The sequence below is a fragment of the Somniosus microcephalus genome, chromosome 1, assembly GCF_052327205.1.
Source record: "Somniosus microcephalus isolate GS21.2 chromosome 1, FLI_Smic_1.0, whole genome shotgun sequence".
In the NCBI taxonomy this organism is placed as follows: Eukaryota; Metazoa; Chordata; class Chondrichthyes; order Squaliformes; family Somniosidae; genus Somniosus; species Somniosus microcephalus.
The window spans coordinates 399,666,010-399,678,474 of NC_140987.1; the positions used below are offsets into that span (position 1 = coordinate 399,666,010).

The 12,465-nt window shown below is 47.2% G+C and overlaps 1 protein-coding gene across 3 annotated transcripts in view; it reads right to left on the minus strand.

Moving 5' to 3' along the window:
• Positions 1 to 4,933: 4,933 nt before the first annotated feature.
• The window catches only part of LOC147125139 (ADP-ribosylation factor-like protein 6), a 52,382-nt gene continuing 44,850 nt past the window's right edge, over positions 4,934 to 12,465 (minus strand). Inside the window, exons 7-8 of one of the 3 annotated variants that reach the window (XM_085997942.1) lie at positions 11,797 to 11,884; positions 4,934 to 5,367 (exon numbers count right to left, since the gene is read on the minus strand). In XM_085997942.1, the coding sequence (XP_085854068.1) occupies positions 11,862 to 11,884 (23 nt within the window). In that variant the 3' untranslated portion in view covers positions 4,934 to 5,367; positions 11,797 to 11,861. Of the gene's footprint in view, positions 9,052 to 11,796; positions 11,885 to 12,465 lie in introns of those variants that run through there. The other 2 variants (XM_085997933.1, XM_085997950.1) reach the window with 2 other exon arrangements.

Below are 12,465 nucleotides of genomic sequence, written 5' to 3' on the forward strand. Positions count from 1 at the left end.
ACCCCTGCTGAAGAGCGATACAACGAGAGCCATCAATCGACCAGGAACATCATCGAACAAACAATCGGCGTCCTGAAGCAACGGTTCCGCTGTCTCGATCGTTCCGGGGGAGCACTGCAGTATTCGCCGGAGCGAGTCTCCCATTTCGTCGTCGTTTGCTGCATGCTGCACAACCTGGCTATCTGCAGGACTCAGCCACTGCCACCACACATTGGAGGACCACCTGAGGAGGAGGAGCAGGAGGAGGAAGAGGAGGACCAGCACAGGAGGGAGGCACAAAGTGCAAGGGCCGCCCGTCGCCGGCTTATTGAACGTCGGTTCTAGGCCCCCTCTCAGGGACTGGCTTGTGCCAATGTCAGCAGATGAATGTAGCCGCTCCACAAGCCCTCAGCCGAGCAGGGCAACCAGGACTTAACCAAAAAACCATGCACACTGCAATTTAACAACAAAAATTTATTGAAAACCTCTGCCCTTCCCACATTACATGCTCATGTGGAGAAGCCCCCTCCAAAAACACAAAAATACCAGTCTCGGCCTTACAAAAAGAAAGAAAGACACCAGTCTCGGCCTTACACAAATAATGAAAGACACCAGTCTCGGCCTTACACAAATAAAGATAGACATCAGTCTCGGTCTTACACCCAAACAACTGCACAAGTGTCGGCCTTCCAACAAGCACCAGGCATTTGTGCATACCTCTACTTTTTGCCCTGCGAGGGCGATGCCTTGCACATCCTTGCCTGGCCCCTGCCCGCCCTGCTGCTCCTCCTCAATGGGAGCCCAGTGGCTGCAGCAAGGCTGGAGGAAGGCTGCTGAGGGGCAGATGGCGAGACGGCAGATGCCCTTGGGGGTCGGCCTGCACCAGCTCTGGCCTTGGAGGGGCCGGCTGCTGACTGCTCCAACTGTGGCTGGGCGGCAGCAGTCTGTCCAGCAGCTCGTGGCAGCTGCAATGGCGGAGTGGCAGTGTCGGCTGCAGGAATGGTGGCAACCTGGCAGATCGCAGGTGCTCGCTGGTCGCCTGACACATTGGCACTCGCACGGGCCAGCAGTGCAGCATGCGCAGCAGCCAGCTGAAGGACAGATTGCTGGGCTGCTGCTGCGCGGCGAGTGCCCTGGCGAGGCCTGGCTGATCCAGCGAGGGTGGCAGCAGTTAGTGCCCGTGTGGCCCTGGTCTGTGTCCGCAATACACCAGCCAGTGAATGGACGGCACGACTGAGCACTTGGCTAGAAGCCGACTGTGCTGCCGTGAAGTCCTACAGACTCGTGGCCTGTGCTGCCGCGATGTCCTGCAGACTCCTGGCCTGTGCTGCATTGATGTCCTGCACACTCCTGGCCTGTGCTGCATTGAATTGTTCCAGACTCCTGGCCTGTGCTGCACTGAATTGTTGCAGACTCCTGGCCTGTGCTGACCCGAATTCCTGCACACTCCTTGCCAGTGACTCTATGGAGTCAGGCATCCGTGCCACTGCAGCCATGAGCTCAGTGTGCCTGCGCTCAGCCTGGACGGCCATTTCCTCTAGGAGGCGCACCTCCTCTGCGCTGACCGTCGCAGGACTGGAGGCCGCACTCACCCTCTGGGGAGAAGTCCGCCGAGCTTCCCCACCCCTCCCGCGTTGCTGCAGGCCGCTGGGCTCCGGAGCTTCACTCTCCTCCGACCCTTCCCCCCAGCTCCCCTCCAGGGAAGACGTGTCCCCTACATCGGCATGGGCTGGCGCGGCTGAGGGTGGCACTGATGGGCCGGCTTCCTCTTCCTCCTCCTCGTCTTCCGAAGGGCTGACAGTGGCAGCTTGAGGGCCCGCCTCCTCACCTGGCGATTCACCATCTGAAAGCAGGAAGGCACAAGAGTAGCTTTAGAGTGAGGACAGGGCGGCAGCGAGGGAGGCATGAGTGGTGCCATTCACCGCATTGGTCGGACAGTGGCAAAGGATGCTGATCTGATGCGCAAGTGGAACGAGAGAGGTCCAAAAGGTCATGCCCTTACCATTGGTGCCCAGAACAGGGTCGGCATCTCCAGTGGCGACGGGGCCAATCAGCCGGCCTCCCATAATGCGCTCCACACGCTGGTCGAGGTCGGAGAGCTCTTTGATGTCAGGACGGCCTCCCCCGGTCTCAGTTTGGTTGCGCCGGTTGTGCGCAACCTTGGCCTGCAAGAGAAAGGACGGCCTCTAAGTACAGTGTGTAGCCCTGATCTTGTCTGCACTGCCTCCCATGGTCGAATAGCTTGTACAGTGTGTAGCCCTGATCTTGTTTGCACTGCCTCCCATGGTCGAATAGCTTGGACAGTGTGTAGCCCTGATCTTGTCTGCACTGCCTCCCATGGTCGAATAGCTTGGACAGTGTGTAAAGTGCTGAATGTGCAAGTGATTTTCATGCCAGTCCCATAGCTGCTGGATGAGGGCTGGCCAGTAGGGCTTTCAGGTCCCTTTGCCCATAATGTGAGGTGCACATGCAAGGATGAGGAGGACACTGGAAAGGGTACTCACCCTGACAACCCGAGTGAGATCGTTGAACTTCTTCCGGCATTGCACAGCAGTCCTGGCAACCACGCTGTTGGAAGAGACCCTGTTGGACACCTCCCTCCAGGCTTTCCGGTAGGCGCTGGGCAGCGGCCTCTTGCCACCTTCTGGGTACAAAACATGGCGCCTGCGCTCCACTTCGCCAACCAGCACCCTCAGGTCACCGTCGCTGAAGCGCTGCGCTCTCTCCCTGGCCTTCTCCATAGTCCTGGGCGTTGTACAGGTGAAGCTGAAGTGGTCAGGCCGAGGTTGAGGGCTGCAGTGTGCAGGGCGTGGCAGGCAAACAAATCGACCCTCCCCCTTTAAGAGCTGACCGGCGCCAGAGTGTCTGCCGTCAATCAAAAACTCGCCGCACCTGCGCTGCGCCCGGCCTCGGTGGTATCGCTCAGCACCGCCGGCTTAGCGCCTAAAGATAGTCGTGCATCACCTGTTTTAGCGCAGCAGCAACCTCTTGGGGCATTGCGACTGAATATCGGCGAAGGGGGCGCGACTTTGCGCCGGGCGCAAACTTTAGCGGCCGCCCGACTTTACCGCCCCAAAAGTGGCTATACTGAATTTCTAGGCCATAAAGTTCCCAACCCTTTCCTTCTTTGAGCCAGGTCTCTGTTATTGCCACTGTATCATAGTCCCATGAGGAGACTTGTGCCTGCGCTCACCAACCTTATTTACCACGCTATGTGCATTTACGTACATACACTCCAAACCCATCTTAGACTGCCTCACATTTGCCTCCTGTCCGATTCCTCCTATTTCTGAACTACTCTTTTCTGTAGCGCTATTTGCCTCTCCCAGTCCTCTTTGCACCTCATTGCTCCTCTAATATTTGATCCTGGTTCCCATCCCCCTGCCAAATTAGTTTAAAACCTCCCCCACAGTACTAGTTAACCTTCCCATGAGGACATTGGTCCCAGCTCTGTTGAGGTGCAACCTGTTCACCCCGGGAGGGGCGGCTGGTGAGCAGGCCCGGGCGTTGGGCTGAAGATTGTCGGACAGGAGGAATGGTGGAAATGGAATGGCGGCGCGCACAGACGCAGCGGCTTTGCTTCTCCCAGGACGGTGCTATTTACGTTTAATGTTAATGTTATTTGTACTGGACTCATGGGAGCTTGCAAGATCACATTTCATTGTTCATGTACTTGTGCATTGTACAATGACAATAAAGTTGAATTATTATTATTATCCAGCCCCAGAACTTGTTACCAATACCCCAGGAATCTGAAGCCCTCCCTCCTGCACCATTTCTCCAGCCATCTGTTAACCGATTTGATCTTACTATTCCTATATGCACTATTGCGCATGGAACTGGGAGTAATCCAGAGATTACTACCTTTGAGATACTGCTTTTTAACATCCTCCCTTGCTCCTGAAACTCTGACTGCAGTACCTCAACCCTTTTCCTTCCCACATGGACCACAACTTCTGGCTGTTCGTCTTCTCACCTCAATGTTCTGCATCCTCTCAGTGATGTCCTTTACCCTGGAACCAAGGAGGCAACACACCATGCGGGACTCATGTCGGCGGTTTCAGAAACGCCTGTCCATCCCTCTGACTATCAAATCCCTTATGACCACTGCATTTCTACACTTTGCTGTACCTCCTGTGCCACCATTTGTCCCACAGTGCCGTGGATGTGCTCTAGACTGCACCTCAAAGGTGTTGTCACCCTCACTGGTATTCAGCGCTGAAAACCGGTTTGAGAGCGCCACACCCCCGGAGGATTCCTGCACTGCCTGCCTCTTCCTACCCTGCCCGATGGCCATCCACTTACTGTTCTCCTGAACTCTCTAGCTGCGGGGTGACCACCTCCTAGAACATGCGCTGCAGGAAATTCTCAACCTCCCATATGCCGTGGAGTGAATCCAGCGTTCCTCAAGCTCAGAAACCCTGGGCTTGTGTTCGAGCAGCTGGAGGCACTTCTTGCACACGTGGTTATCCAGGACACATGAAGCGTCCTGAAGTTCCCACATGACACAGGAATTGCAGCCATCGGGTCTCAGCTCATCATTTTGCTTCAAATGATATCTACTTATGATATAAATATCTTGATAGATAGCTCGATAGCCAATATGTTTTTAGCTTACAGTCCCCTTACTCCTATTTATTATTTGATTATTTATGTACGCCAGATTTTTCTTTAATGCAATTTGGATCCCTTTAATGTTGGTATCCTCTACTTAATTTTAATTTTATCCCTTTAGATCTAATTAATTAATTACTCTGATTATTATTTATATATTTACTGTTGCCCCTTGGTTTAAAGCACTTCACACCTCCTTTCCCCTCTGCACCGAACTGCTACTCAACAAATTCCCGTTGCAATTCTGTTCAGCAAGCCACTCCGTTTAGCAGATACTCCCAGCTCTGTGCACACACAGCTTTAAGGCATCTTAGCTACTTGCCTTAAATTAATTGCATAATTGTACGATGAGTAAAATTTATTTTATTTAATGGAATGCTGTCTTAAATACATTTTTTTTTAAATCACAGTATCATGCACAGTTCACAATTAACAAATAGTAATACAGGAAACTTTCGATTAACCGGCCCCTAAATAACCGGAACGTTCTATCCACCGGCAAAATTCAGGAGTCGGTTCAGGTAACTTTTTACTTTGAGTTACTTTTTTTTACTCCATTTGTTGCTGTGCAAGGGTGTAGTTGAAGCTGTTGCTAAGCTACAGAAACGCTTGCAACTTGTGCCGATTGTTTTGAAGCTGTTGCAACAGGGTTTGTTGCTTTATACGGAGCTCTGAGCTCTGTATCTTTTATTATAGCGTTCGGTTATCCGGAATTGTTGATGAACCGGCAACACGTCGCTCCTGTCCGTGCCGGATACCAGAAAGTTTCCTGTACTGGAATGTACAAATCAACATATTAAGGGGCTGTATACACTTGTCTGACCAAAGCTATACAGACGCTTAAAGAAAGCAATGTCAATGATTAGTTTGGCACATCTAAGTTAGGCCTCATCCATTCCGTTCTACAGTATTCCAAAAGTAATAAAGCAGTGACTTTTGCTCCATCTAACTGAAGAAGTTTGCTAGGTGCTCAGTGTTTATATTTCCATATGTGAAAAAGCAGATTAAATTAAATCAAGAGTAAAACCCACGTAAAATTCTTCCTGCACAGAAAGTGCAATGCTCAAAAAAACTCCTATGTATTTAAAAATAATTATTCATAAACAGGATTTGACTGTTTTCAAATATAGCATTGCTGCACTGTGAGGAAATCTAGGTTCAGACATTGCATTGCACCAGGAACATTCTTGAAGGAGAACATCACAGTAACCACCCCGTGATTTAAGCTTTTCCGGATAGACTTCTCTCATTAACCCAGAGTTCTGTGAGCTGGGGCGGGAGGGTAACACTTATTTTTGAGCATAGCAATGTCTTTCTGCCCTGGTAAGCAGGAAATGAGAGCTCTGGCCTCTGAATACTGGGTTGATATCCAGCAGGGTACTCGCGTCTGAGGGGAAAGAAGTGGTGGTCACTAAAATCATCTTGCTGGTTCGGGGGTGTGAGACAGGCTAACAGCTTGTCCACTTCTCGTTTTAAAAAAAGGGTCTTTGTTACAGACATAACCCAGAGCACAAACTGCTGGACTTAAAAGCAGTGGAAGAAACAGGTTGCCTTATGAGCCGCTAGGCATGGAAGAGAATTAAGATGTCCTACGGCTCAGAGTACACCACAATGAAGCAACAAAGACAACTCCCAAAGTGCAAAAATATGCTGCACCTAGTCCACACTACGCTCATGTACAACTCTACTTTAGAACATGGCAAATTAAATTGAATTTTAATGTGGTGGAATTTTATATATGTGTCAGCTGTGGCTCAGTGGGTAGCACACTTGCCTCTGAGTCAGAAGGTTGTGGGTTCAAGTCCCACTCGAGGGACTTGAGCACATAAAGCTAGGCTGACACTCTAATGCAGTGCTGAGGGAGTGCTGCACTGTCGGAGGTGCTATCTTTCGGATGAGACGTTAAACCGAGGCCCCGTCTGCTTTCTCAGGTGGACGTAAAAGATCCCCTGGCACTATTTCGAAGAAGAGTAGGGGAGTTATCCCCAGTGTCCTGGCCAATATTTATCCCTCAACTAACATAACAAAAACAGATTATCTGGTCACTATCACATTGCTGTTTGTGGGAGTTTGCTGTGCGCAAATTGGCTGCCACATTTCTCACATTACAACAGTGACTCCACTTCAAAAGTACTTCATTGGCTGTAAAGCGCTTTGAGACGTCCGGTGGTCGTGAAAGGCGCTATATAAATGCAATACTTTCTTTCTTATAGCTGCTCATCCCTATTTCCAAAATAAAGCTAGCTTGTCTTTCTCCATGCAATCCCATCAAAAATTTACTACTTCATTAAGTATTATGTAAAAGAGAAACATACAGATAAATTGATTCATTCTCACTATTCTAGTGCATCATTTACAAATACACTTACTTCAGGGTAATCAATTGTATATGATCTCGAACTTACAATGATTTATGTCAGAATTATCCCTCGAGTGTGACATCACATAACTGCATTTCCACCTTGACATCTACCACTGACTACACCAATTAATTCTTTTGGTGAACATCGGTAACTTGGAATGATTTTAAGGTTTTAATATAATTTGGAAGTTTCAGTTGATAGACATGTATTACTCAAGTTTTGCTCTTGCAGATTAGGACACCATCCAAATCCCTCGATTAAATCCCAGACTTTACCCCACTCGCCAGTATAATTCTATATATAAACCACTCAAATCCCTCAATTAGATTCCAACCTATGACTCCTTCCAATTTATGCAAAACTCTATATTTAACTAACTGAACACCTCAATTACCACCCTGTAAACATTCCTGGATTACATTACATTATCTAACTAATACTTTTTAATTTGCTGTTACCCATAGGGTGGTGACGCATGGGTAAGAATCAGGAGTGTCAGAGGAGTCCCACAGTACTAGTGTTGGGACCAGTGTTTATTATAAATGACTTGAGGCCAGAACATTGTCCCAGGTATCAAATTGTGTGGATGACACCAAATTGGGTGCAGTGGCCAATGGTGCTTACCAATGTGCAATAGTGCAAAGGGATCCGGAAAGGATAGGTCCAGAGAGCAGACAGAAGTGCAAAGTCATGATATTAATCAGAAGCAACAAAAATGTGGCATACATGTTAAACAGTAATGTGCTGGAGATAAAATAGCAGGAAAGAGGTATCGGGGTTTAGGAGGATAGGTTGTTACAACCATCAGGCAAGTGTTCACAGGCAGGAGTGCAACTTACGTCAAAAGAGGTTGCAATGAAGTTGCATCTGATTTCGGTGAGGCCCCATCTATAGTACTATGTTCAGTTTTGGCCTCCGTATTACAGAATTATGGGTGGGAGTTTGAATGAGGACTATGAGGCTGTTTACTGAGTTTAGAGGGAGAAGAGGAAAATGAAGGGGAACTTGATAGAGCTCTTGAAAATTTTCATTATTTGGATCCAGGAACATTCTTCTGTTCGTGGCAGTATTCAAGGAGTGGGGACATAGTTTCGTTTAAAGTTAAGGGTGCCGAAGACATTTAGGCAACTTAAATGAGGGTGATAGAATTATGGAACAGAATACCAGTTGTGCGGAGGATTAGCTGTATGGAATTTAGTACTTAAGTGCAGTACTGAGAGTGTGCTGCACTTTCAGAGGTGTCGTCTTTTGGCTCGTGTGGACATAAAATATCCTATGATACTATTTTCAAGAAGAGCAGAGGAATTCTCCCCGATGTCCTGGCTAATATTTATCCCTCAACCAAGATTACTAAAAAACAGAGGTTCATTGGCTGTAAAGCGCTTTGCAATGTCCTGAGGTTGTGCAATGTGCTATATAAATGCAAGTTCTACCTTTCTATTAGTCATGTTCTGTTCCTCAGTACTTTTGAAGTCTAGCCCATGATACAGTACACTACCTTGCAGTGAATATAGCTTGAAATCAGCTTCACAGAGCATTCTTAGTGACCAGGATTTAGGAAGTAGACACTAGATGTGTCCACAAATCTTCTGATAACTCAAAACTGGTCACAGATGAACTATTGTGGAAGAAATGTTCAAATCAAGACTGCCTGAGCAAAAGTTACAGCCTTTGTTTGTGGTTTACCTTACAACACTTTAAAAAACCTGCATTAAGGTGTGATTTATGCATCAGATTTTACAAAACATGTTAAATGGCTCAATTTTTTTCAGTTAAGGTTTTTGTTATCTTAGTGATGAGCACTGGGAGCGTAGATCAAATGCACGGTAAAGTTTCCTCTGCCACATCAAGCACTCCTGGGTCAAGTATAGCAAGGGTTATTTTCAGAGTAAATATCCCTGAATTCTGACTCAGCAACATGCATTAATCCCAATCTCAGAAGAGTAGCCCCTGCAACACTAGAAAGAAGAACAAACTTGCATTTATATAGTGCCTTTCACATCCTCAGAATGGTCCAAAGTATTTCACAGTCAATGAATTAGTTTTGAAGTGTAGCCACTGTTTAGTAGACAGCCAACTTGCCCACAGCAAGGTCCTACACAAAGCAGTGAGATAAAAGACGAGTTAATTTGACCTTGTCACTCCATTCATTCTTGTACATAGAACCAGAATAGGATACTTCACGAATGAATGTTGGAACCGAAAACAATGGCTTCAGTCTTCCCAATATTTAATTGGAGAAAATTCCTGGTCATCCAGCACCAGATCTCAGACAAGCAGTCTGACAATTTAGAGACCGTGGAGGGGTCGAGAGAAGTGGTGGTGAGGTAGAGCTGGGTGTCGTCAGCTTACATGTGGAAACTGATGCTGTGTTTTTGGATGATGCTGCCAAGGGGCAGCATGTAGAGGAGAAATAGGAGAGGACCAAGGATAGATCCTTGGGGGACACCAGAGGTAACGATGCGGGAGCGGGAAGAGAAGCCAATGCAGGTGATTCTCTGGCTACAATTAGATAGACAAGAATAGAACCAGGCGAATGCAGTCCGACCCAGCTGGACAATGGTGGAGAGGTGTTGGAGGAGGATGGAGCGGTCAACTGTGTCAAAGGCTGCAGACAAGTCGAGAGGGACAAGGAGGTATAGTTTATCTTTGTCACAGTCACAAAGGTTGTAATTTGTGACATTGACGAGAACTGTTTCGGTACTTTGGCAAGGGCGGAAACCTGATTGGAGGGATTCAAACATGGAGTCGCGGGAAAGATGGGCACGGATTTGGGAGTTGACAACACGTTCAAGGACTTTGGAGAGGAAAGGGAGGTTGGAGATGGAGCGGTAGTTTGCAAGGACAGAGGGATCAAGGGTTGGTTTTTTGAGGAGTGGGTTGATGACGGCAGATTTGAGGGAAAGGGGGCAGTACCTGAGAGAGAACCGTTAACAATGTCAGCTAACATGGGAGCCAGAAAAGGAAGTTGGGTGGTCAGCAGTTTGGTGTGAATAGGGTAGAGGGAGCAGGAAGTGGGTCTCATGGACAAGATGAGCGCGGAGAGGTCATGAGGAGAGATCGGAGAGAAACTGGAGAAAGATGAGAGTTCAGGGCTGGGGCAGGGGGGAGCCTTAGAGGAAGTTTGGCCCAGTGGACTAGGGGAAGGAAGGGAAGTAGCAGAGGCAGCTGAATGGATAGTCTCAATCTTAGAGACAAAGAAGTCCATGAGCTCCTCACACTTGTTGTCGGAGGCGAGGGTGGAGGAGACAGGGGAGAGGGGTTTAAGAAAATGGCTAGCAGTAGAGAATAGAAGCCAGGGTTTATCTTTGTATTCTGGAATAGTGAGCAGTTTTGGTAGACAAGAGTAGGACCCTATAATGCTTTATGTGGTCCAGCCAGATCTGGCGGTGAATGGCTAAACCAGTTGTCTGCCATATCCATTCAAGTCTGTGTCCTTTGGACTTAAGGGAGTGAAAATGGGGGGCCATACCAAGGGGAAAGGCCAGTGTGAGAGAGGGTAATTGTTTTAATAGGGACTAGGACATCAAAGGTGGTGGTGAGGTTGTGGTTGAGCAGATTGGGAGCTGCAGAAATGTCGTGGTGAATGGAGGGCCAAAGGCTGGACAGTTGGGATTTTGTAAGTGCAGTTGTAAGAGAGTTGGGAGAGTTTTGTCCAGGGGCAGACACAGAAGGAAGTAGGGTTGGGGGTGGGGGATGTGGGTAGAGAGCGATACGAGGAAGTGGTCAGAGATAGCCTTATCTGCGATTTACACAATGGTAGTAGCGAGGCCACGAGAGATAGCAAGGTCAAGGGGGTGGCTGTGAATATGGGTTGGGTCATTTACATGAAGGGCGAGATTAAGGGAGGATAGGAGGCTAGTGAACTCAGAGAAAAGAGCATGATGAATTGAGATGGAAGTTGAAATCACCAAGGATGAGAAGTCGCTCGGTGCAGAGGCTGAGGGAGGAAAGCAGTGAAGATATCTTGGTAATAAAATTTGTGTGGTACTTGGGTGGGCGGTAGAGAACGAGAATTTTAAATGAGAGACAAGAGGGGAGGAATAAGGGGAGATGCTCAAAGGAGGAGAAAGTGCCGGTGGAGTAAGGGGGCAGACCAAGGTGTGATTTGGTGATGAAAGCCACACTGGTCTGGGCGGGGCAAGTGATGGAAGGTATAGCCAGGCGGGGAGGCTTCATTTAAGGGTAAGATGTCATCACCCCTCAGCCAGGTTTCCGTCAGGGCCATGATGTCAATGCAATCATCTACGATAAGCTCATGGATGGCAAGTTAGTGACTTCAAACAGCCTTATTATAGTTAAACCACAGTACAAGTATGGTCATTGCACCACTTTCCACACTGTCACCTTTATGATCTCAGTGCATTTCCATTTAGTTCAAAAATATAGGGAATGTGTGTTGTGGACACAAAGCCACTGGCTGGCTCAAGATTGGCCAGACTCGTGTCACTTAGCAAGAATCAGAGTAATATCCTTGCATTACACCTCTCAACTTTTTATGAACGGAGGTTTAGATGCAAAATAGAGTGTTGCAAAACAATTTCAAGAGGCTCAAAATAAGGAAGAGGAACATGAATCAATCTTGAAATGTTAGGACCTTCCTCAGTCCAGCCCAACAATGTAGACAAGAGTTCCCTTTGGCAACAGAACAGACTGCCTGATGTTGCCAATCTCATGCACTTGCTTGCAAAGATCCTTACCAACCCAGATAACTACTACTCACCATGTCCAAACTGTGGCACTGAGCATGTGCACAAGATTTTATCATGGTTAACTCTATAAATCCATAAATATATTAACTAATTGTATGACATGGATTTTATTCACAAGTTTCAATCACTTTTGTTGCCTTTTTTAGCTGGTTCAGACTTTGGAGTTCAGTTCTTCAGTTTTAGTAACTCTCCATTACTTCATGGATCTGATCTGATCTGGAAAATATATATATATTAAGCACATTTTGATGATGGGTTCAACGTCACAAAAGGTTATAAATGTTGGGTCCAAATCTAGTATCAGATCAAACAAGACATAGGATTAGGGTAAAGTGACCATCATGTCCAGTCTTTATACTGCCAATCTGATGAGTGCCTGGTAGCTCAATCAGTAGAACTTGACTTCCAACCAAGCAAGATTTCACCCCCAATAACTCAATAAAGTTAAACATGTTTACCCACCACCTCTACCTCTTCTATCACAGTCCCAGTACACCAACTCCAGGAGCTCAAAAGAGATGTTTCAAAATTCCTATGGGTGACAAGTACCCACATTTAACCCCAGCCAACTGCAAGTTCCCAGCAAGAGGAAGGCATTAGCCTGTCAAACAATAGATGCGACTACTAATATGTAGTATAAATTCCAGTAGTGTGAGGAGCAAATCTGTGGCTGGCTATGAAGGTGAACAATATGATCCTCATAACTTACAGCACTGTTCAAAGTAAGTGCAACAATAGAAACAGAGTTGCTCCTGAAAATATTGTGCAAACACAACATACATCAACAATAAAACTAT